We start from the raw sequence: 23909 nt of genomic DNA on the forward strand, positions 1-23909 counted from the left end.
TTTTGTTGATAGCTTGTTCTCTCAAGTGGTATTGCATTTAGTAATATTTTTTGCTGTTGTGATTTTTTTTGTTGTCGTTATTTCAAATCTTACTACTCAAATTTGTCTCCCTTTCCAGGTTAGGGGACGGTGAGTAAATGTTCCAAAGCTACCATTTTGTGTATTATGGGCAACCAAGAAAGGAGCATGTGTTTGGAGGCGGAATCCCAGAGTTCACGGGTGTAGAGAGGCGTTCAGGAACCTAGCTCCCCAATCCTGCTTTCAGCACAAGAGGGCCACTTGCAAATGATTTCTTTTGAAAACCAATGCTTCAAAACCGAGACTGAAGTTAAGATTAAAATACTAATGAATTTTAGCGACGGAGCCAATAGAGAGTGAGAGCCTCGGAAGGGCCTCTGAGGCGCCAGATTGAGGCCGATTTAAAAGGCGGACTTGACGAGACTTAGACCCCGCAGTGGTGGGGAGTGAGGGGAAGCCCCCCTCCCGGGGGGACCCCACCTCCACCCCCTACCCCTACCCTGCTTCCCACCCGGCTCCCCGCACTCACTGAGCACCTGGAGGCGGGGCGGTACATTTGGGCTCCGAGTACCTGGTGCAGAAGTTTGTACTCAGGTTATGTCCGATGGTCTGGCTCCACGCCAGGCCCCTCCCACCGCCCCTCCCCCGCCTTGCTCCCCAGTTCCAAACCAGAGCCAATCAGCGCCCAGTGACTTTGGGCAGGGAAACCAATCGATTGGTCCTGCCTTGCATTCAAGACTGCAAGTAGAGCGTCGTGCCCTCGATCGGTGGCCGGTACTGGGCCCCAGGCAGGGACCGTGCTAAGTTCGAGGACCTTGCTCGGTGGTTGCCTCTTGGGCGGCTGGGAGGTCGAGGTTCCTTCGTGTGGGAGGAAATTGTACTTGAACAGTTTAGGCCCGAAAAGAGCACTATCCCAGGCCCTGCCCCTACCTCGCGGTGTGACTTGGGGGTGGGTCATGCATTCTCTCTGTGGCTGTTACTCCACCTATAAAATGAATGAGTGGGATAAAAACGGTCTCTACAGTCTCTCGTTTATCCTGACCTTGCAAACCCAGGATCGGCACCGGTGTGTGTGCGGTGATGTCAGTGGTCGGGGACCACTGAAGATTTTTCAGCAATAACACTCACTACAGCCAGGTTTCCCCCAGTTCAGTTTTCTGAGGGTGGAAAGTGATTTTCCCAATTCGTTCATGTCTTAAAAAAAAAAAACAAAACTCTGACGTTGGCCTTCACCTACATTGCTGTGTGACTTGGGACAAATTACAGCCCCATCTTTGGGCCTGTAGCCCTATCTGTAAAATAAATTCAGAAGGCCCGAGATCCTAAGGTCCTCCCCGCCACATCATTTTCATAACATTGCCAATACATCCTACAACTGAATAAACCCAGATCCTGGCAAGCTGCCAGGTCAGAGGGCAGTCATTTGATGGAGACACTTCCCGGGTAATTCTGAGCCATTGGCCAGTAGGAGCTCACCTTTCCTCAGTCTGCCACCCACGCTGAGTGAATTAAGACAAATCTCCTTCATTGACAAATATTTGTGCAACTCCTACTGTGTACTAATGTGTAATACTGCTGTGGGAGAAGGCAGCTTGGTTCCTGACCTGAAGAAGCTCAGGGCCTCGGGGTTGAGAGAGACTGACCAGGGTGGAGAAGAGAGATCTGCAGAGTGACATCTACCACAAAATCCTGGAGCCTGGGAGGAGGGCCTCGCATTTGCTGCCCGGATTGAGGTGTTGGAACTAGGACATTTCAGGCCAAAGGGGTTGTACAAATCTCACTGGGGTGTTCAGGGTGGGTGGAATCAGAAATTCGAGGAGGCTGAAATAGCAAGAAGGTGAAACCCTGGAGCTGCCTGTTAAATGGACGCAGGCAGAGATGAGTTGGACAGCGGGGTGTGACAGGTGCCTTGAAAGCGAGTTCAGGATGTGGGGCATTGTGTCTAGATAGAATCATGCTTAGTGGGAGCCCTGGGTTTCATTCTAGCCCTAGGATGAGGAGGGGGAACCTGTCAGGGTTCCTGAGCCACCTGCGCTCGCCCTCCCAGAGCCATAAGTTGCAGCTCACACGAAGTGACTCCGCCTCCACTTTTGTCCGCTCAGACCCGGGGCTGCACTCTGACAAGGATGTCCCATGACCCACCCCTGAAGGCGCTGAGGACGATGCGGCTGCAGGGAGGCCCTGGCTGGGAGAAGACTCTGCTCCCTGGAGGTGTAATCTGAACCCTACAAAGGGCCATTTACACGGTTCCCAGAAGTCCGTAACTTCTTTCAAGGTCACCAGGTTAGCACAGCCCATCGCTCTGCCTCTTTCCCCTGAAACAGCACTTCCACACCTCTATTTCCCTTCAAGAGATGCCCTTATCTTTCCTTTTAATCTGAGGCGGGAGGTTAAGGTTGCATGCCTGGGCCTGCGAGGGCCCAAGGATCCATCGCGTTGAGCACCAGAGTTCCAAGCGCTAAAATTCCGGACGGGAAGGAGGCCAAAGGGGCATAACCAGAAGTTGGCCTTTAGCCGCGGGCTCCACGGTCCTGGAACACGATCCTCCCCAGACTAGCTCGGCTCCGGTTCCCTCCTTCTTTCTCTCCGCCTCATCTCAGACCTCCAACTCTGCCCCGACCCTCTGAGCACAAGCCCCACACAGCCTCTGGGGCTTGAGGCCTGGGTCCAGGAGTTCGGCCCTGCCTGGACCTTCCCTCTGCCTGGCTTCCTACACTAAAACTCGCGGTAGGGGAGTGGGGCTCTCACTGCCCCTACGGGGCTTAAATTTGCACCTCGAGGTGCTGTCCATGCCGTGGTGCTGAAGCTCCCCACGGCCTCCACCCCTACCAGAAGCCACGTCCCCTGCTGTAGTCTCTGCTCAGGATCCGACCTGAATTCCAAGCAGTGTATACACTGGTCCAATAACCAGCATGGACCATTGTCTACCTCAACAGTTTTGCTGGTTTGAACTAGAGGCACGCAGGAACTCCAAATTTGCCTGAGGAGGCTCAGAGAATGTCCATGACCTGACCAGATCCAGGGACTACGGGAGGGATGGGCAAAACTCGAATCCCATGCTCTGTCCCGGCGCTGGTAGGAACTCATACACTATGGACATAGGCCTTGCGCACTCCAGACCTGTCCTGATAATTGTGTGGGGAGACAGGGAAGGTTTTCCTCTGTTTCCAGGGACTCAACTTCCTTACAGGCATCCAAGCTGAGCAGACCCTACTATCTGCGAGGCAGGAAAAAAAAAAATCTCCCTCCCCTGCACCTTTCACACAGTGAATATACCCTCCTCTAACTCTGGGTGACCCCCAGCTCGTGTCGGCGTCCCCATCCGTGCCTCCCAAAGTCTGGGCAAGGAGGAAGGTGCCAGCTGTTCCCAAAGTAGAGTGCTGTAACTTCCGGTCCTTTGCCTTTGAGGGTGTAGATGAAGAGGTTGCCCAAAGAGTAGTGCGTGATCGCAATAGTGGTAATGCTGGAAAGCATGAAGAAGATACAGCTCCTTGGTGATGGGACTAGTTCAGAAAAAAGGAAGAAGGCACAACGAACAGCCAGGATGCCTCGCTTGTGCGCTCAACCCAGGCCTGGGAGGGCCCTGCTGCACCTCGGCTTCCACGGTGTCCCTGCAAGGTCTTCCAGCGCGGCAGCGCAGTCTTCTTGCACCTTCTGATCATCAGCCCGGGGCGCAGTGTGAAACCAGAGAGTGCAGGCGGAAGTCTGCAGAGCAGGGTGGCAGGTGCCATCCAGCACGTTCCAGGCGAGCTGAGCCTGTGGCAAGCGCCCAGCACTGCCAGCAAGGCTGCCGGCGGAGGCTGACCCAGGTGGCGGGCGCTGGGGCTGAAAGTGGCACGCGCCGCGGAGCCAGCTGTCAGGCAGCGCTGTACGGAGCCGGCGGCGCTGTGGAGGTCGAGGCGCCGACCCGCACCTCCAACTGCCGGCTGCAGGAGACGCCTTCGAGGACACCGGCGGCGGCAGCGCGGAGCTGTGGATTTCGAGCAAGCGAGTGTGGAATGTTTCCTGTGAGAAAAGAGGATCCAAGCTAGCGGAAGACTCCACAAGGGGCTGCTGGTCCACAGGTTCTCAGAGGCCCCCAGCTGATTGCCCAGCTGCTTCCCGGCCAGCCCTGGGAGGGTGAAGATTCAGCGAGAAGACGGCACATCACCTCCCCCGGGTACAAAATGAAAATGCAGAACCCCTTGCTCAAAAATGAAGATTTTCGAGATGCCGACAGCAGAACATTCAACCAAGCACAGCCCGCTGTGCAACTATACAAACTCCCACTACCTTGAAGCCAGCCCTGCCTCTACTGCATGGGTCACATTAAACTTTACCCTTCAAGGTTAACTTTGGGTAAAGTTACTTACTAGAGCAGAACCGCTGCCCTCTCTTCATTCTTTGCCATAATAAGGGAGGAGGCAGGGCAGACTGAGCTGACCACCCCACAGGTACCCATGTGTAGCCCTTATCAGAGGTGGCACGTGAGCTATCTATGCAGCCTTGTTAAATCTCAGCTCCTATCTGCAGCCCTGACACCTTCATCCTTCCCCAGGGCATGGGGGAGCCAGAGTCATACCTGAAGGAAGTGGCTAGGGTGGGGTCTTTAGGGGACTTGCTGACATTCTCAGTTTCTTGTCTCAGTTTCCCCTCTGATATGTAGGCATAGGTCAGATGTTAAATGAGCTTGCACGTGGTAGTAGTATCCTGGAAGTCTCCTGAAGGGGGCTGTTAAATACAAGGCAACAGGTCCCAAATAGTCACTTAGGCTAAGCTACTTACTGTCCAATTGAGACTTAACTTAATTGTAGTTCCAGCTCTCCCCCAAACAAAATCTTAAATCAATCAGGAATCTCCCAACCAGCACGAGTTTGGTAATCTGCCTCATTCTGAATGACCCCTGCCATTCCCCAATGGAAAGTCCTTGCCATAAGCAATCCCCCCCTTTGTCTAGTATAAATTCCTTGTTCCCTCTCTCTCTGCCTGTACAAGTCTTTCCTTTTGTACAGCACCTCAGAGCCGCTTTCTGTCTGCGAGATTGGATGCTGCCCAATTCATGAATCATTGAATAAAGCCAGAGAGATCTTTAAAATTTATTCAATTGGATTTGTTTTTTTTAACAGAGCTAAAGGTCTGGGTATAAAGAATTGTTTTTCAACTCTCTTAATGCTATTTTATTGTCACTAAATGACATGCTCCCCTAAACTGAAAAAGAAACACAAGACTAATCTACAGCGAGGGAGAACTTCGAAACTGTAAAAAGCCCAGAGCAGTTGGAAGATAAGGGACAGCAGAGGGCGCTGTTGTTGTGCAAACACACCCATAGGAGCAGGCCCCCACCGCACCCCACCCAGGCATGGATTTTTTTCTTACACATCTCTACACCACAAATCTACACAGAGATACCCTCCTTACCCCCTTAACCCTATCCACCTCATAGTCTCTATCTTACAAGTACTTCAGAGGTCAGATTAGAATTCCTGACTCAGAGTCTAACTGGCCTCTGGGGGTCTCTTGGACCCTTATCCCACCTCCAAACTATTTTCATGTACTGATGGTAGTTCTCAGTGAGGCACTGGGGCGAGGATCTGAGACCCCTAGTTTCCTTCCCCAGCCTGTGGCCCTGACTCTCCAGTGGAAAGATGTTCCATGCAGTGTTATTTACAATGGAAAGTAAACTGAGGATACAACCTGTGTACATTGCAGAACCACAAGATGACAGTCGCAGAGGCTGTGAGGCAACATGGACTCATGTTAATATTGAAATGTGAATGTTACAAAGCAGGACACTAAATCCTTCACAGTGTCAACAGTGTTTTGCATATAGATAAAGATCGAAAGAGAAGTTGGAAAAATTAAACAGATGGATTAAGGTGGGGTGGATGATTATCCTCTATAAATTGTTTTCTTTAAAATATGCTAAACTGTAAAATGGTTACCTCTGGGAGATAAGGTTATCAGTAATTTTTTTCCCTGCTTCTTTCCAAATATCCTACAATGAGTAGGTATTATCTGGATAACCAGAGAAAAAGAAGTTCACACACACACACACACACCAGAAAGAGGCTATTCTCTTCATGGTGCCACAGCATTAACTGAGGGGGGGGGGGACTGTTCCCTTTCCCCTCAAGGCTGCCTGTGTGATTCTTCTCTTTTTCTCCCTACCTGGTTCCACCCTCACCACCTTCTTCAGAGGTCCTTCCACCACAGAGCAGAATATATAGGAATGCTACACTTGCAAAATCCAAAGCAGCACTGATTCCAGCCTCCTGCTGATGTGACCCTGGGTGCCTGTGGCTGAGACACTGAGAGGGGAGGGGACAGCCATGGGGGAGTTTTCCTGACTTCTCTGCAGGGTGGGAACAGGACATATGTCATCTCAATTGCTGGATTATTCCATGCTTCCTGCTGCTTCTTTCAGCTTTTATTATTTCAAAATGTTCAGGAGCAGAAGTTTCCATCAAACTCTCTACTGAAGAGGCCCCTAACCTGCCCCTGGGATAGCTCTCTCTCTGTTCCCCCTTCCTGCTCACCCAGCGTTCTCTCTATAGACCAGATAAATAGGGTAGGCGTGAAGATGAGGGGAGAGGAACTGTAGCTTCCGCGGATGCTGGCAGGAGAAGTGCTTCCTTGTCTCTGCTAGAACATGGCAGAGATCCAGGTACGGGAGTGGTGGCGCCCAGGCTACTGATTAAACACTGTTTTGCATATGGGCTTAATCTCAATATCCAGGGACACAAAAGCTGGAGTCTCAGCAAACATTTCCTTGAATCAACTGTTAATCAAAAGGGACTCTTGAGGGTACAGAAAGCTGGGGGTTCTAATGAGAGGGAAGTATATGTGTTGGACAGAATGAGATGGCACGGGGGTGGGGGCAGGAGACTCGGGTTCAAATCCCAGTTCTGCTCTTTCCGTGCTGGGCAACACGAGTCACTGCCCTCTCTGAGCCTCAGCTCCCTCCTCTGGAACTCAAAGAAGTAGTCTGAGGATCTCTGTTCCTTTCTAGGACCGAGTGACTTGGAATCTAAAAAAAATGACACAGGCTCATACAGGCACCTCACATCTGCATGGCCTGCTGTTGTCTATGGCAATGCACCCCTAATAAACTCCTTTACTATGCTCCTCCTTCATCTCTGGTAAATTCTTTTACCAACCCGAGTCACTGGCTCCCCAGCTCCCCAGCCTGCTTGTGTCCCACAATGTTCGGTGGCCCATACGTGGCTAAGACTCCGAGGGAGCCCCCTTGGCTTCTCTCTCCCCTCCCTGTGGGATCTCCCCCGGCTTGATCTGATGCTCTGTTCTGGAACAGGCTTCCCTCGTCCCTTTCTGCTTTCCTTTCTCATACCTTCCTGCCGCTCTCTAGCATTCAGGAATTTCCTGAAGTCTTGCTGAGGATCGAGGAACCCTGGCTGGGCTACTCTCAGCAGGCTCTGAAACTCAGTCTCACAGACAGAAATGAGCCCCAGCCCCTAGTGGTGAACACACACAGGAAAGAAAGCTTTTCTTTTCTAAATTCCCTTCTCTCCATCTCTCCCTTCCTCTGACTCTGGCCCTTGAGATGCTCCTTGGTTCTCAGGCCCAACCACATGGTGCACCTCTGTGCCTTCTCTCTGTGTTTTGCGGGTCACGCCTCCAGTTGGCCAAGCCTCCTGCCTTCGATCGCCGCACCAGGTAGAAGTCGCAGTGGGTGAGTCCCCCTCCCTTTTTCCCTTTGCTTTTTGGTCCTTTGTGCAGGCTTTTCACCTGGTTTTGGCACTTGCGCCAGTGGCTTCTCTTTCTTGGGGTGGCCCAAAGTAAGAGGACGCTGGAAGCTTAGCCTCTCTCTGTAGGGTAGACCACCCCAGAACGGAGTCTGTGCTGGTTTTGAAGTAGAATTAATAAAATGGCCACATACAGGCTAACAGATTGCTTATTCTTGTGCTTGCCCTTAAAACGGTCAGCTAATCTGACTGGCCGGTTGCTACTCACAGCTCCAGGCCCATTGTTAAAACTAAAGCTATTAATTTTACTGTTTCTGCTTTATTCCAATAATCGAAAGCAATAATCATGCTTGGTTTCTGAGTTGTTCTCCGGGGAGGTCGCAGAACTGTAACCTTACAGAGTAGGCTAAATACCAAGAAGACAGATAAAGATTGAAAAGGTGACAACCGCTAGCCTCTATAGAAGTGGTCCCCTAGGAGGTATCATGATGCATCATGACGCCATTCTAAGTCTTCTGATGAGAAAATAATTCTGTTGATCGTTATCAATGCTTTATTGTTTGAGCTACGGCTATATAATCACCCTACCCCATCCCCAAGGGGGGTGCACAGTTTTGAAGGCAGCAGCCTGCTGTGAGTCCCCTTTGCCTGGCAAAGCAATAAAGCCATCTCTTTTCTTCTAAGCTCCAAGACCCTGTCTCTGAGTCTTTCTGCAACAGTTTCCTTCTCTCTTTGACACCTCCCTAACTACAATGGGAAATGCTTCTTCTAGTCCCCAGGACTCACCATTGGGTTGCATTTTAAAACACTGGAATAAGTTTGATCCCCAGACATTAAAGAAAAAGCAGCTTAGCTTTTTCTGTAATGTCACCTGGCCCCAATACCAACTTCCAGATCAGGAGACTTGGCCCCTTCATGGGACTCTGAGCTACAATCTTGATTCTTTCCATCACAAATTGGCCAAATGGTCTGAGGCTCCCCTCTGTTCAGGCCTTTATGGCCCTCTCCTAAAATTAGGATCTTTGTAAAAATTGCCACGTGTGTCTCTCCTGATTCCTGGAGACACCGCCACACTCCAGTCCTCCAGGACCCAATGATCAGTCAGACTTCCTAGATGACCCCCTTCTCTCTCAGGCTCCTAACAGCCATCAAATCCCTTCTCTGTACCCTTCATTGTCTCAACAATTGGGAGGAAATATCGAGGTCTGAGGTTTCATGATCTTATGCAGAATTAAAGTTAATGCAGTCGTTAGGTTTATGGTCAACTCCCTATGTCCAGTACTTCTGGGTTACTTTGGTGGATTTCTCCACTCTAAGGGTCTAGTCGTTAGGCCCTTAGGAAATGTATTGAGAAGAAAGAAATGATAGTTCTGTTCAGGCCCCTAGTGAGATTACTAGGTGGGATTGCCTCACCTGGTCAATTAATCCCTGCTCTAATCCTGGCCAAAGATTTGAATTTTCTTCTGAAGTTACTCAAGTTCAATCAGAGCAACAAGTAGCAACCTGAAGCAGTATCCAGATACACAGTTTTACAGGAGATTTGTGATTATAAAAGTATTACTCTAGATACGGGAAGAAGCAACAAGAGGGAATATCTTCTTGGACCGTAACTGACTAGTCAGACAGGTGGTCCAGAAACTTTACTACTGTTATTAAGACCTAGTCCCGTAATAGCACAGTGAGTGGCCTGTCAATGAAATCTTCGCCTGACCTAGGAATGAGCGCTCCTAGCTCCGTGGGATGAAAAAGTCATGAAATGCCTCCCAAGCCATGGTCAAATTTACGATGATCGATGACCGATGATCGATCGCGAGGGTGACACAGAAGGGAAGGGGGCAGGGCATAGCCATTCAAGGAATGGCACAGCAAGTAACATCAAATTGAGTCAACTCCCAGTAGGTCTTGAGGATTAAGATGGTGGGACATATGACTTCTAGTAGACTCTGAGCTTCATTATACTCTCACTGTAACATATTAGCATGGTAAATAACATGCCCACAGGCACCATGACAGTCCCAAGGCTAACCATAAAAGGTCAAAGAGTGGGTGGTGGCCCAATTCTTGGGAATCCCAGCCTCTTCCCACTTGTAGGTATGTGAAGCTACTGAGCCCATAAAAACTGGTGACACTGCCCTTCATCACCTCTCACTCCCTCCTCTTCAGAGGTGGCCCACACTGTCTGTGGAGTGTGTACTTACTTTTACTTTAACCTGAGCACCCAACCCCCACACCTCATGGCCTTTCTCTTGCCTTTTGAAACAGCCTACCCTCTATGCAGTATGTATCTCTCTAAATAAATCTACCTTTACTCAACTTGAATTCTGTCCTGTGCGAAGCCAAGGACCCACACCTGGCGGGGCATGTCCTAGGGACTCAGTCCAGACTTGTGACACGGCCCCCCTCACGCCCCACATCCGTTTTCCCTGCATCAAGGGCATTTGCCATCTGCCTCCACAAGGGTTAAGTCGCAAGCCAGTGAAGTCACTGACCTTCAGCGCACCCTGAAAGGAGATCGGGGGAGAGCAGGAATGAGGCACTCTGTGCTCTGGGAAAGCTGGTGAAACAGGCCTTCAGAGAGTTAGATATTTTCAGGAAAAGATTTTATGAGCCCGAATTCTTGCATCTCCTCATATCTAGAAAAGCATTAAAATCACTGATGGTGACATCTACTTCGGCCATTAAGGAGAGCGGTCGTGCAAACCACACTGCTTTTGCCATCCTTGTGCCAAAGTTTATGGCAAAGTAGTCACTAAACAGGTCTCTGACTGGTTCTCCAATGCCTTTTTCTGGATCCCTGAAGGGATCAGGTCTTTCTTTGCAGACATTCTCAAATTTCTTCTCTCTGTTTTTACTGGGTTTAGCTATCTGTCATGGTATCCGCCTACTTTTGAGTTGTATTTATTCCTCTTCTACAGACATGATTGTCTCTCTTTGAGGTCCAAGAACTTAGGAAAAAAATGCACCCCTCCTACCAAGATTGCCACCATGAACCAAACCAACATCCTGGTGATGCAGCTCTTGGAAGCCACTGGGGTCTCCTTCCGCTCTCACCTTTAAGGCTGCTGGGATATTGGGGCCCCATATTCCCAGACAGACTGCCACCATAGGTAGAGACAGTGTCACACCCCACATTCAGCAGGAAGTAGATACAGAAGATGAGAACTTTGCCCCTGTTCTGAAGACTTATCACTGCCCATCTGTCAGGTGAGAATGTGGGTCCAACTGACATCCTTTGAAGTCCAACGACCCCCCATTCCTGGGCTCTCAGATGTCTGCCTGTGATCCCTTAACAGATAAAGTACATTCTTCACTGGGCATCTTGGTCCTAACAAACGAATAGCCCTAAGTAGTGCCTAATCTCACAATAGCTCAGGCTGGCTTGTTTCAGCCCACCTTACCTGAGTCATAAACCCCAATGCCCTTCACAGACCCTAAATGTCTTACCTCACCTACAGCCAATCAGAGACTTGTGCACAAGCCGATCAGGCATCTTGTGACCCGACCTTACAAAAGATCCCAACAACTCGGTGCTCATCTGTGTGGTCCTAATAAACTCCTTTACTATTCTACTCCTTCAAAAAAAAAAAGACACAAATGAACTTATTTACAAAACAGAAACAGACTCATAGAAAACAAACTTAGGGTTACCAGGAGGAAAGGGGTCAGGAAGGGATAAATTGGGAGTTCGAGATTTGCAGATACTAACTATATAAAATAAACAAACCACAAGTTTATAGCACAGTGAACCATGTTCAAATTTTGTAGTAACCTATACTGAAAAAGAACATGAAAATGAATATATGAATGTATATGTATGACTGAAACTTTATGCTGTGCACCAGAAATTGACACAACACTGTAAACTGAATACACTTCAATAAATAAATAACAAAAAAAGTCGAAAGGGGATGGGGGAGCGATAAATAGGGAATTTGGGATTAGCAGATAAAAACTACTATATATAAAATAGATAAACAAAGTCCTACTGTATAGCATAGGGAACTATATTCAACATCGTATAATAAACCATGATGAAAAAGAATATGTTTATATATAACTGAATCACTTTGCTGTACATCAGAAACTAACACAACATAATAAGTCAACTATACAACAATTAAAAAAATAAAAGGAAAGTTCAGTCCAATGTTCTAATCCCAGAAAACAAGTCCTCCCTGTCTGGTACCAAATACGCCTCCAGTCTCATCTCCCAGCACTCCCCCTCTCACCCCACTTCTATGCCTTTTCTCAGTCAGATTCCTCTGCCTGGATTTCCCTTCCCTTTTTATGTTAACATCTACTTGTCTTCCAATACTTGGCTTGAGTCTCATCTCCTCCAGGAGGCTTTCCCCAACTGCCCGGCTACCAGCTGGGCCAGGTGCCACTCCTCTGGGCCCCTGTAATATCATGGGCATCTGCTACTGTTGCCCGTAACAGCTATTCTTACAGCTGAGGTTTAATGAGCACTTACGAAGTGCCTGGACCACTGCCAGGCCTTTCACTCAGCATCATCTACTTGAATCCTGACCATGCCCCTCAGCCTTCTTCACCCCTCCCTAGGTCTTGGGAGATCAGGTGGAGCCTGGGCGTGCCAGGGCCCCTCCCTGGACTTAGCCCAGTGTCTCCTTCCACCCAATGCCACATCCACACCTGTCTAGGGTCAGGTAAAATCCAGTTAAAAGGACTTCCACTTAGAAATCATGGTGACATGTGCTCATGCGCCCAGGCCCAGGGCCAGCCCTTCTCCGGCTTTTGTCACTTAATTCTCACAGCAATCTATGAGGAAGATAGGGAAATAGTTTTCACTTTACACGTGAGGAAAAACCAAGGCTCTGCTAACATCACAGAGCAGGTGGATGGAGCCAGAAGTGACCTAAGGTTATCTCATCTCAAAGCCCTGTGGCTTTCTGAGCGCCTCCTTCTGTTCCATGGTGTGAAAATCCCCAGAGGATGAGACCTGTGATTCATTTCTGCATCCACATCAGATCATGGCCTCACCCAGGAACCATGAGGCCGGTTGTGAAAGTCTGGGCTGGGCAGGCTCTGGCTCAGTAACTGTTTATTGGCAAGAAGTCAGCAGGGCAGGGTTGTCATCCCCACTTTATAGATGAGGAAGTGGCAATCAGAGAGGAGTAGGAGAGTTGCCCAAGGTCATCCCTCAGTCAGAAGAAGAGCAGGGACTTGAACACCGGACACTCAGAGACTTTGTGTGGTAAGAGGAAGGAGGCCGTGGCGAGGCTGGGACTGCTGGGCCTGGGCTGGCAGCTTTATGGGTCCTGTAAGTCATGGAGATGTGTCAGAGCCCATCCCTGATTTAATGACCCCTGCTGTAAAGAGGGTCTTGTCCCCTCCAGGGAAGTTGGACCCAGGGTGGCCTAGGCAGTGACAGGTGACAAGTTTATAGCAAGCAGGAGAGACTGGGAAATAAGGCTGGGTGACCTTGGTAACACAAAGTAACCTGCCTTTGTGTAACCTTGGAATCGGAGATGAAGGATGAAGCAGGAGCCACCCCTTGTTCTCCCACATCACACATGTGTAGTCTTCCTGGTGCCCATGATTAAGATGCATCCTTGAAGAAGTGCCCATCCTTAACCTCCTCCCCTGCCCCATGCCTCAGAGGGGACACTCCATGGGGTATGGTTCTCCTCCCCCAGCTCACTGGCCCCAAAACATACTAGAGGGCACACTGATGGGAGAGGAGCAGAATTTCTGAGGGGGCAGCTTCCTCCTCCTCTTCTCTGGGAACCCAATGCCATAGACTCTGAAGTGAGTCAAAAGGTCACCAGTTAGTAGCCCCTTAGCCCACCAAAGGCTTCCAAGCCTCTCTCCTGCCTGTCAGGAGGCTGGCCTGGGGTTACAGGGACCCCTGAAATCAACTTCATTCCCAGGAATAGGCTTCCTCCCAGCCCCAGCCCCAAGTCCTAAAAGATATATTTCTACAGTCTTGTGAACGCAAACCCACTCCCCAGAAAAAGCTCCGGGATGTGGAATCCCTTCCCTGACTGTCCTAGTGCCAGGCTGATGATTAAATTCTAAGACAGTGCAGACAATAGGGCCCTAAGCCTGATGTGGATCCCTGCTCCCTTCTCTGCAGGATCAAAGCTGCTCCTTGAGGCCGTGTGATCCTGGGCCAGAAGGTGGGGGGAGTCAGCCAGGACTCTAACCAAGGAGGAAGCCCCTTTGCCTGAATAGTTCTTGGGGAGGCAATTCTTCTTCAGCAGTCCCTCACCTAGGTTCAAAGGCACGTTGGGGCTGAGAGATTGGCAGCGGATGGGGAAGCCACAGGACCAAAAAGCCCTGGCTTCCTGTTGACGGAGGGGGCCCAAGATCACTGCCTGGTCCCTGTCCCTCTTCCCCACCCAAGTCTGAGTGAGCGTCCCAAACTCCCACGCAGCCCCACTCCATGTGGGACGCACTGTGCCTACAGCAGTGAAGGAGTCTAGAGGCACTGTGGGGGGGGGGGGATGCACATCCAGGAGAGGGACCACCCCTCCTGAGACATGGGGAAGCTTCCTCTCTGTGGGGGCTCCCAGCCCTATTTCACCAAACGCCAAGACCTCCTTCAAGGAAAGTTTCCTTTCCCTGGACTCTGAAGATTCTGACAGATGAGAAAATCAGGAGTCTACTCGGATCTCAGTCTCTTCCCATCTCATCTCAGGAATCTGGAGGTCCTCAACAGGACCAGCCCCTTCCCTCTTGACCGCATTCGTTTCCTCTCTCTCACTGAGCCCCTTTGCAATCAGTTTCTCAGTTCTGCCCCCTCGGCCTCCCCAGCGCTGGCCATCACATACACACTCACAGCAATTTAGTGGCGTCCTCACTCTGTGTTGGAAGAAGAGTCTTTGCGATGCTAAGAAATTAAGTTTGGAGCAGCCTGGGAGGGAACAGAAAAAGAGATGAGAACCAGAGAATCAGTGATCACTGCCGGAGAGAGAGAGAAACCAGCCTCTTTCTAAGGCAGACCTCCAAAGCTGTCTCCACTCCCCCAGCCCCTAACCCCAACGGGCTGCTCCCGAGGCGAGAAGTCTGCGCGGGGGTCCACGCCAAAACGATTGAAAGCAGGAATCCGGGGCACCCGCTGTCGTGTGGATCAAGTACCTTGCGAGTCACTGCTCTGTCCCCAAATTAGAAACCAGGTGTGGGATGGGGGAGGTGCGAGGAAGGAGGAGAGGAGAGGACGCAATAGGTGAGGGGGCCTGGCGCACCGGGTGAAAGGTGGCCGGGCAGGGGGGCGGGGGGTGGGGAGCGCAAGTGGGGGAGCTGAGTCTCAGATCAGGGACGGGCGAGGGGAGGGGAGGCCCCGCCAGGGGGAGGAGCCGCTACCGGTGTCCTGCTGTCGAGGCTCCCTCCCGTCGCGGCTCCGCTATAAAACCCCGGCCGGCATGACCGCGGCACCCCCGGCGGCCTCCTCGGTGCGCGACCCCCGGCTCCGCGGCGTCTCCGCTCCTGCGCAGGATGCGGCTGCTGCTGGCGCTCCTGGCCCTCGCCGCCGCCCGGCCCTGGGCCCGCGCAGGTGAAGGCGGGCTTCGGCCCCGGGACCCCTCGATGGCCCCTCGGTGGGCCCTCGGCGCCCCCGCCCCGTGCCGTCCGCCGAGGCTGCGCCCCATAGGCGATCCGGACGGCGCGGGCGGCCGAGAGGGGCGGGCGCGGAGCAGCGAGTGCTCGCGTGTGCGCGGCTGCAGCGCGCAGAGCCCGGCGGAGTGCGGGTCCCTGGCGAGGATGCTTCCCTGAGCCGCCTCCACGCACCCCTCCGTTTCTCACCCTTTTTGGAGTGTCGCGCCCTTTCTAGTTCTCCTCGGTCTGTCGCGGGTCGCTGTCCATCTTACGGGGGCTCAGTGCTGGGTGACTGCCCCCGGCCCAGAGCAAGGACAACAAATTGGGCGCGGTGGGGCCCTAGCATCCCCGCTTCCCCTGGCATCCCCGCTTCCCGCCCTGGGTTCCTTATTCCCCGGAGGCTGCCAGAGCCCTTCACCTCCGGAGACACCGCACTGTGTTGTGAGCCTGGCGGGGGGCCTCCGGAGACCCGTGGTCCCGGCCCAGCCGGTCTTTCCGGCCAGGGTGATTTTCGTTTAAAGATTAATGGTGAGGCCGAGCTCTTAATTATTCGCCTAGATGGGAGGTGGCAGGAGAGGGGTGTTAATATTTGATAAGGAGCTAAAGGCGCCTCTGGAGTCTGCACACAGGGACCTGATCCGACACCTTCTAGGACCCCACAGGGAATCATCGCCTTCGAAGGAGGCCCCTACCTGCCAGTCTCCAGCTCAGCTACCCCTTGGATGGTGCTTGGGGGCCACCTGGCCAAACCTCCTGTCTAAACCTAGCAGTTCCTCCCTTGGAGTCAAGGCGTTAGGGGTGAGGGTGCAGAGAAGGAGGGAGTTGTGAGCCGCTTTGCAGGAGGGACTTGGCTGGCCCGTTGTGAGGTCTGAAGGGGCATCTTGCAAAAACTCCTAGCCTCTTCCTAGGAGAGGAAGAAGGAGAAAACGCAGGATGTAAACATTTTTATTTGTAGGGTTGGAGGTTTGAAACCTACTTAAGCAGCTGGGCTGACAGAAAGAGAAAAGGCTTTGTAATTAATTTGGCTGCTTTGTAGCTGTGTTGGCTTGGGTAAGTCAACCTCGGTTTTATCACTTACAAAACAGAAAGTAATTCTAACTTCAGGTGTCCTTCTAAGAATTCAGATAAGACAGTGGGTGTAAGTGCTTGGTGTGGTATATGTGTGGCATGTTGCACGGCTATGACAGCTGTACCACTGGCATCAGCCCAGCCAGCCAGGAATCTGTCTCAGCCGCCCCCTGAGGCTTTCTGCCTGGGAGCTGCCCAAAGTCCTGCCTTCCTCCCCCCATTTCCTCCTCTAGGGAAACTGAGGCTGGAGAGTGACCAGGCTGCACCTTGAAGTCCCCAGAGCATCCCCAGGGAGAGGAGGAGGGGAGAAGGTCGGAGGCTCCTTCAGAGTCCCAGACCTGGCCAGGAGCTGCTGAGACTTTGCCCAGGGCATATTTGGGTTTCGCTGAGCTGGTTTCCAAGATTCCTCCCTTCCCCTGGAGTGGAGGGTGGGGTGAGCAAGGTCCACAGAGGGAATTTCTTCAGGCATCTCTAAAGAAGGGGGCTAGGGTGATGGGCAAGTCAAGGGTGGGGGACCACAGCCAGGTGATTGGCAATGGTTGCTATTTCTCTCATGCCATCCCTGATCAGGGCAGACAGACGAGGTAAGACTCGGAGCTTAGAGCCAAGATCTACGGGTAGCTCCTCTCCCTCCCAGTTCCTCTTGGAAATGACTCAGGACAGCTGGCTGGTAATTATCTGCAAGGGTTGTCTTCTCATGAACTGGTACAGGAACCTGAGCCCTGCCACCTCTTGCCTAAAAATCAGCCCTTACCTTCAGCCTTTGGACATAGACCCAGTTCCTTGCCTTGATCTCATCAACATCATGTTTTCCTGGCTTCTGTTTCCTGAAGAGTGTAGTTACAAGAGCAATCAACCAAGCAGATCGAAAGTCTCTGTGATTAAGACAGTGGAGTAGAGGTCACTATTACAAACCTAGGAGCTGAAGTCAGAGGCAGGGAAGAGCCAGTTCCTAGGAAAACCTCAACCTGGACCAGATGGGCTCCCAGGAGGCTGAGGGGTTTCCACCCGTCCCAGCTGGCTCCTGAGGATTCTGGCTCAAACAAGGCTTCCGCTGGAATGGCTTCCCTTGGACCTCAGTCCAGAGGAGGGGCCAGCTCAACCTCAGAGGCCCCTTCTGCCTGCAGGACCTCTGAGAGGTGAAGACACAGGAGCCTTTCACAGATGCAAATGACCTCCCATCCTGTGCCTCCTCCACCGTGGCCCTGGGAGTTCGGTGATAGCTCCTTCTGCCTAATGCAGAATGTGGGCTCAGAAAAGTTAATGAACTCTCCTGCAGGGGTTAAGTAAGAGTCTGAGCCAGGACTGGAGGCCCAGTGAGCGGGCTCCAGTGTCAGAGCTCTGCTCATGTGCAGAGGGGGGCTGATGCCCTTTGCGGAGTCGACCTTCATGGGGCTTCCCCAGATGCAGCAACTCCCAGGGGCAGCAGAGCCCTGTCCCCAGGCAGGGGATGGACTGGCGTGGGGCAGGGACCAAACATCTCTGAAAGAGACGGTGCTGGCTAGTAGTCTTTGATCCAAAGACTACTGGGAAACTCCAAACCCAAGGTGACCCTGAGGGGTTCAGACCCAGACTTAGGGGGTGGCCCGTTTCCTGTAGGTGCTCACCCTCCCTCTGGGCCTTCCTCCCACCCCCTCCCCACCCATCCCCATTGCAGGGACCCCAGAGGAGGTGGGGTTGGGTGGGGACGGATGTGCTCAGAGGCTAGATGAGGCTGAGCTGGAAGCCGTGCTTTTCTTAGCAATTTCCTCATCCCTGAGTTCTTTCCAGCTCACTTCGTTTGTCTCCTCTCTGCAACCCCCCACCCCGACTTTGGCCATCTGCGCCCTGACAGGAGGTTGGAAGGATGGAGGGAGGGAGGGAGGGAGGGGGAGAGGGACGCAAGGGGAAGGGAAGGATTTGTCAGGGATTTGACTAAATTCCAGGCTGCCTGGAACACTCTCTACCATCTCTCATTTACTCCTCACCGCAGTCCTATGTGGTGGGTGGTACTAGTTCTGCTTTACAGATGGCAAAACTGAGGCCCAGAGAGATTAAGTGACTTGCCTCTAAATGCACAGCTCCCAAGTGGCCCAGCTAGAATTCCGGCTCAGATCAAATGTTTTGTCCACCCTGCTGCCACAGTCTTCTTTTAAATCAATAGACTAATTTTAGAGCAGTTTCAGGTTTACTGAAAACTCGAGCAGAAAGCCCAGAGGAGAGGGTTCCCTTGTGCACAGTCTGCCCTGCTGTTAACATTTCGCATTAGTGCAGTCTGTCCCTGGTGCAGCCTTTTTTCAGAGATGCTGGTTCTGCTGTCCTTAGGCAGAGCGGAGATTAGAGCCCTGAGTCTGTCTGGCCCCCAACACCAGGACTTCGAGGTGGGGCTGGGGGAAGGCCTGCTGCCTTCCTCCCTGCAGGACTGTGAGAGTTTAGCCAAGAATGGGTTTTAGTAATGTAAGAGGGTGTGTTCCAGGGAGGGGTTGGCCAAACCTCCCCTATCATCCCATCAACTCTGGGAAGGCAGCCAGGCTGAACGTGGCTGTACTGTCCTAGGAGGGGAGTCCGGGGGCCCTGATCCCCCTCCTATTCCTCTCTGACCACAGCCTCCCTTCCAGGTTTGAGGCGGGGGATGCAAGGAGGGAGGGGAGCTGATGAGCAGCAGATGGAGAGTGTCCAGGGTAGCCCCTGGGTAGAGCTGACTGGCCTTGGAGGGCCCCTCAAGGGCTGCTGGCTGCTTTGGCCATGTCTGTATGAGGACCATGCCCTGGGCAAGAGGACCAGTAGGTCAGCTGTGGATCAAGGACACCTGAGGCCAGGCTACTTTGACCACCTCCTCCTCCATCCCTCCATTTTCTTCTTAAGCCTCCTTACCCTGGGATCTCTGTCTCTGACCCCTAGGAACGCTCCACCCCATCCCAAGGTGCACTGCGATGTTTCCAGCCTCTGTCACACTGGATACCCGCCCCCCCCACACACACACAGTTGCTTGTGTGCACACAGTTCACCCGCACTCTTAGAGACGTGTGTGTACCCAGAAACACTGACACACAAATGCATAGGCCTCATGCGCTTTCTCTCTCTGCTCCAGCATCACACTGGTGCTACCAGAATCAAGTCAAGCCCTCCAACTGGACCTGCTTGGGTGAGTACAGCCAGGCCCGGGGACAGGTCTTTCTGTGCGGCAGGGCCCGTCCAGGTTGAAATGGAGACCCAGCAAGGGTGGGAAGGAGGAGGGGTGGTGTGGCCCCGAGTCAGATATCATCTCCTCACACACACGTGCACGCACACATACTCACCCACTCCTGATGCTCATGGCACAGGGAACATGGAGTGACTGTGAGTCTTTACTGGCACCTCCTGTCATCATCTCTGTCACCACAAGGGCTGTAAAATAAATCAGCAGCAGCAGCAAAGGGAGAAATACATTTCGCTCTTTCTCATAATGAAATCAAGGTTTGGTCCTATTCCAGACACATACACACACACACGCAGAGCCAGGCTCGGGGTAGGACTGTGGGGGAACAGGCTGTGAGCTCTGGGATAGGGGACCACCTCAGATGCTCGGCTGTGAAAGGAGAACTCTGGTGACAGCCTTTTAAAGGACCTCAGGATGGGACACTAAGAATTATCTGAGGGCTAGGAGGCAGGGAATCATTCCCTGGGAAGCCTGGCTCCCTGCACCCCAGGGACCTCCAACACCAGGTGGATGGAGCCTGGAGTGAGGGTAGAGGGGTGGGTAGGTGATGGGACGGGGGTGGGGGGTGGGTAGTGTTTGAAAAAGTGCAAAGAACATTTGCCCAGGTGAGCATGTGTGTCTGAAGAGGAAGGCCCAGGGAGGGTGAGGGCAGAGTTCTGCACGGGCATCCCACAGCCCAGCCTGCCAGCTTTCCGAAGACGGCCTGATCTGAGTGGGGCAGAGGACGCCATGCCCTAGTGCCAGGCGCCCCTGACTCCCAGCGCCCACTCCCTCCCTGCTCAGGGCCAGACCTGTGGGGCGATAGCTGTCAGATGGACCAACAGTCCCCTATCAACATCGCCACTGCCAAGACAGAGGTGGACCTAAACCTGAGGCCCTTCTCCTTCTCTGGCTATGACAAGAAGCAAAAGTGGACTGTCCAAAACAATGGGCACACAGGTAGGTCTCACGTGGGTGGGATGAAGACCCCAGGTGGCAGGGGTACCTGGTCCTGGGACCCCTGGAGTTTCTGGAGGACTGGAGGGTTGGGTTCCTCCTGGGAAGATGCACTGGCCCTGGTCCACCTTTGCCAAGGAGAGGCTGAAAAACCTTGAGGGGAGGGGAGGAGGAAGCCGTCTGTCACAGTATTTTCAATCTTGTATCAGACCAGTCTGGGGATGCGGGAGGGGACATGTTGGAGGAAGAAGGAACAACATATGCAAAGACAGGGAGGCATGAAACAGCTTAGGGTGTTCAGAGGGCTGCACGTGGCCCCGTGGGCATAGAGGACAGAGCAAAGCCAGAAGGGCCCGGAGCCAGCCCAGGTCAGGTGAGCTGGGCTCGTGGCAGGCCGCCCAGGGCTGAGGAGTTTGGACATGGCCCTGAGATCACCGGGGCACCACCTACGGAGGGGGTTGGAGCAGGGGCGGGGCCGGGCTGCACTGCACATTTGGGCAGTGGGGGTATGTAGAGGGAGAGGCAGGTGGGGAGACCAGAGAGGAGGTCAAGGGCCGGTCCCGGGCAGTCCCACTCAGTCTGTTCCTCCAGGCCCAGGCCAGTAAGCCCATGAAGTGTGGGAGAAGGGAGAGGAGGTCCTGCCTGGGTGGAACTGGGATGAGGAGGCTGGGAGAGGCTAAGAGAGGTGGTGCAAGGACTGCCCCCTCCTGTGCCCTCCAGTGATGGTGTTGCTGGGGGACGAGGCCACAATTGCTGAAGGAGGACTGGCCGCCCGGTACCGGGCGAAGCAGCTGCACCTGCACTGGTCCGAGGTGCTGGATTGGGGCTCAGAGCACAGCTTGGATGGGGATCGATTTGCCATGGAGGTGAGGGACCTCTTCCCAGGTCAGTGCCTTGGCTGGGCTCTGGGTATACCTGCCTTGGGCGAGAAGGGTGGTCCAGCACCCTCACGGGTTCTCCCCCTACCCCAACAGATGCACATAGTGCATGAGAAGGAGAAGGGGACATCAAGGAATGCGAAAGCCCAGGACTCCAAAGATGAAATTGCAGTGCTGGCCTTCATGGTGGAGGTGAGACCGCCATCTCCCAGGGTCCAAGGGGCTGCTTCTCAGAATCCAGAGACCTGGGGTCTCAGGAAGGCAGAAGGGGGCTGTGGAGGCCCCACCTTGCCCTCTGTTTCTGTGGCTTGTACACTCCCAGGTAGGGTGCCCAGAGTCTCTCAGGGCCTCAGTCCCAGAAGCTGCCTGCCTGCCCCAACCCAGACCAGAATGAACTGGTGGTCACCACCGGCTTCCCACAAGCCTCTCTTAAGCCCCCTTCCCCCCCTTTCCAGGCCGGAGCCAGGAATGAGAACTTCCAACCCCTGGTGGACGTGCTGTCCAACATCTCCAGACCTAGTGAGTCAGGATGGTGAGGCGGGGGAGGCAGGGGTCAGGGCGAGGGGAGGAGACTTCTTTCAACAAAGGACAGTCCGGATGGTGCAGCGGCTTGGACCCTGAGAGTGAGGTGTGAGGGGGTAACTGCTGTCCCCCCAGATACCAACACCACGATGAGAAACAGCATCAGTCTCCTAGACCTGCTCCCCAAACAGGAGAAACTGAGGCGGTACTTCCGCTACCTGGGCTCGCTCACCACGCCCGGCTGTGACGAGACGGTGGTCTGGACAGTGTTCCAGGAGCCCATCCAGCTCCACAAGGACCAGGTACAGAGGTCCAGGCAGGGGTTGCCGCCTCCCACTGCCTGGCTTCCCAGAAACGATCCCTTGGGGGTGGGCCCGGCAATCCAAGGCCAGACAAGCATGGAAGGTGAGGCTAATGTAGACTCAAGTCTGAGAACCACTGTTCTCTGGTAATAGTGATGATGGTGGTAGTAATGGCAGACCCTCAAAACCGTGAGGTTTGAGTCCACTTGGCTAAGGGAAGCTAATGGGAGCTAAGCCCCCACGGATGCCAAGGACTTTCCATCCCGTATTCTTTTCCTCTGCACAAAAACCCCAGAGGGCTCAGAGAGGCAAAGTGACTGGCCTGATGTCACACAGCGGGGAGTGCATCTCCACTTGAGCCCTGTGCCTTCCACAGATCCTTGCATTCTCCAACAAGCTGTATTATGACAACAATCAGAAAATGACCGACAACATCAGGCCCCTGCAGCCCCGGGGGCAGCGCGTGGTTTACAGGTCCCAGGCCCCCGGGCGGCTGCTGCCCTGGTCGCTGCCCACCCTGCTGGCCCCCACGCTCACCTGCCTGACGGCGGGCTTCCTCCGATGATGGCTCACTTCTGGACACTTGACCTCTGGTCTCGGCCCTTAAGTGGGCTTTGGCTTCTGTTCCTCAGGCTTCCCAGGTTGGACTTGGATGGTGATTAAAATATGGATATGTTTTTGGAGAAATCTTTCTGAAGTCTGTTTATAGTTCCCGCTGCTACTGCTGCCGTTCCCCTCAACCCACCCGGTGCCAGGGTAGGGAACTTAAGGCCTGGAGATTTCTTCTGAGCAGGGACCACCAGGCCCCCCTCCAACCCTTGTGAATTCCCTGTCGACACCTGACTTGGGAAGATGCTGAAGGGACCTCAAAGCTCCAACACAGCGAAAGCCAGAGAAGTTCCAGTCCATCCTCTCCATTATAAAACGGGGGAGGGAAGCTGAGGCCCAGAAAGGAGAAGAAGCTGGACGGAGGCCACACGGAGAGGCCATGGCCGAGCCACCTGAGACCAGCCAGCGCTTTCTGCTCTGCGTGAAAGGACGATGAGTGGAGGGTGCGGGTCCTGTGAGGGTGTAGCCTAGTTGGGGTGGGTGATGGGACCATTTATTTGCCTCAAGGGATTTCTTGAGCATCTATGTTCTAGGCACTGGGGATAAGACAGACAAAAATGCCTGTCCTCCTGGAGTTCACAGTCTCACGGGAGACACTATAAATAAAACAGACACATTATACGGTGTCACGTTGTTCAATGTCAGAAGGCAGAAGGCGGTGAGAGCCATGGAGAAAGCTAAAGCAGGAAGGGAAGGTGGTCAGGGAAGGCAGGTGCAGCTTGAAGACTTGAAGGAAGCCAGGAAGGGAGGCCATCTGGAGGCCAGCGAGTGTTCATGCATGGAGGGGAGGGGGCCTGTCGGAGGACCCGCAGGGAGGCCAGCGAGGAGTGGAGGGAGGGAGGGAGAAAGCAAGAGAGAGCAGCTGAGAGAGGAGAGAGGATGGTAGAGGGGAGAGGAGGAAGGAGGGAGGGGAGGGAGGAGAAAGGTGAGGAAGGGGGAGAGGAGGAGAGGGGGAGGGGAGGGGGAGAGAGGAGACGCCCAGTGTGTGGGGGTGGGGGGCTGCAGTACAGGGGCTGCAGGGGTGAGGGGCAGGGGGCAGTTAGAGGAGCTCGCTGCTGTCTCCAGGAGCTGATGGGTCACAGGTGAATCCAAGGGCATTTGGCCCTTGTACTTAGTTGCTGTCAGTGAAGGCAGCCCCACCACTCCAAGATTGTCTTTCTAA

The 23909-nt window shown here is 53.3% G+C and overlaps 1 protein-coding gene and 2 long non-coding RNA genes across 3 annotated transcripts; 1 reads left to right on the top strand and 2 right to left on the bottom strand.

The window, feature by feature from the left end:
• Positions 1 to 368: 368 nt before the first annotated feature.
• Positions 369 to 15820, bottom strand: LOC116669263. The gene is made up of 3 exons (XR_004326599.1): positions 15462 to 15820; positions 4580 to 4728; positions 369 to 4023 (listed from the first exon to the last, which is right to left on the bottom strand). It is a non-coding gene; the product is annotated as an uncharacterized LOC116669263 (long non-coding RNA).
• LOC116669262 lies at positions 11372 to 15160 on the bottom strand. Its single transcript, XR_004326598.1, has 3 exons — positions 15024 to 15160; positions 14500 to 14574; positions 11372 to 12976 (listed from the first exon to the last, which is right to left on the bottom strand). It is a non-coding gene; the product is annotated as an uncharacterized LOC116669262 (long non-coding RNA).
• CA4 (carbonic anhydrase 4) lies at positions 15056 to 23369 on the top strand. The gene is made up of 8 exons (XM_032498328.1): positions 15056 to 15213; positions 19393 to 19446; positions 20284 to 20439; positions 21157 to 21302; positions 21411 to 21506; positions 21770 to 21833; positions 21972 to 22138; positions 22515 to 23369. Exons 1-8 carry the CDS (start codon positions 15156 to 15158, stop codon positions 22701 to 22703), a joined length of 930 nt encoding a protein of 309 aa, XP_032354219.1. The 5' UTR covers positions 15056 to 15155; the 3' UTR covers positions 22704 to 23369.
• The last annotated feature ends 540 nt before the right edge of the window (positions 23370 to 23909 follow it).

The sequence above is a fragment of the Camelus ferus genome, chromosome 16 (assembly GCF_009834535.1).
Source record: "Camelus ferus isolate YT-003-E chromosome 16, BCGSAC_Cfer_1.0, whole genome shotgun sequence".
In the NCBI taxonomy this organism is placed as follows: domain Eukaryota; kingdom Metazoa; phylum Chordata; class Mammalia; order Artiodactyla; family Camelidae; genus Camelus; species Camelus ferus.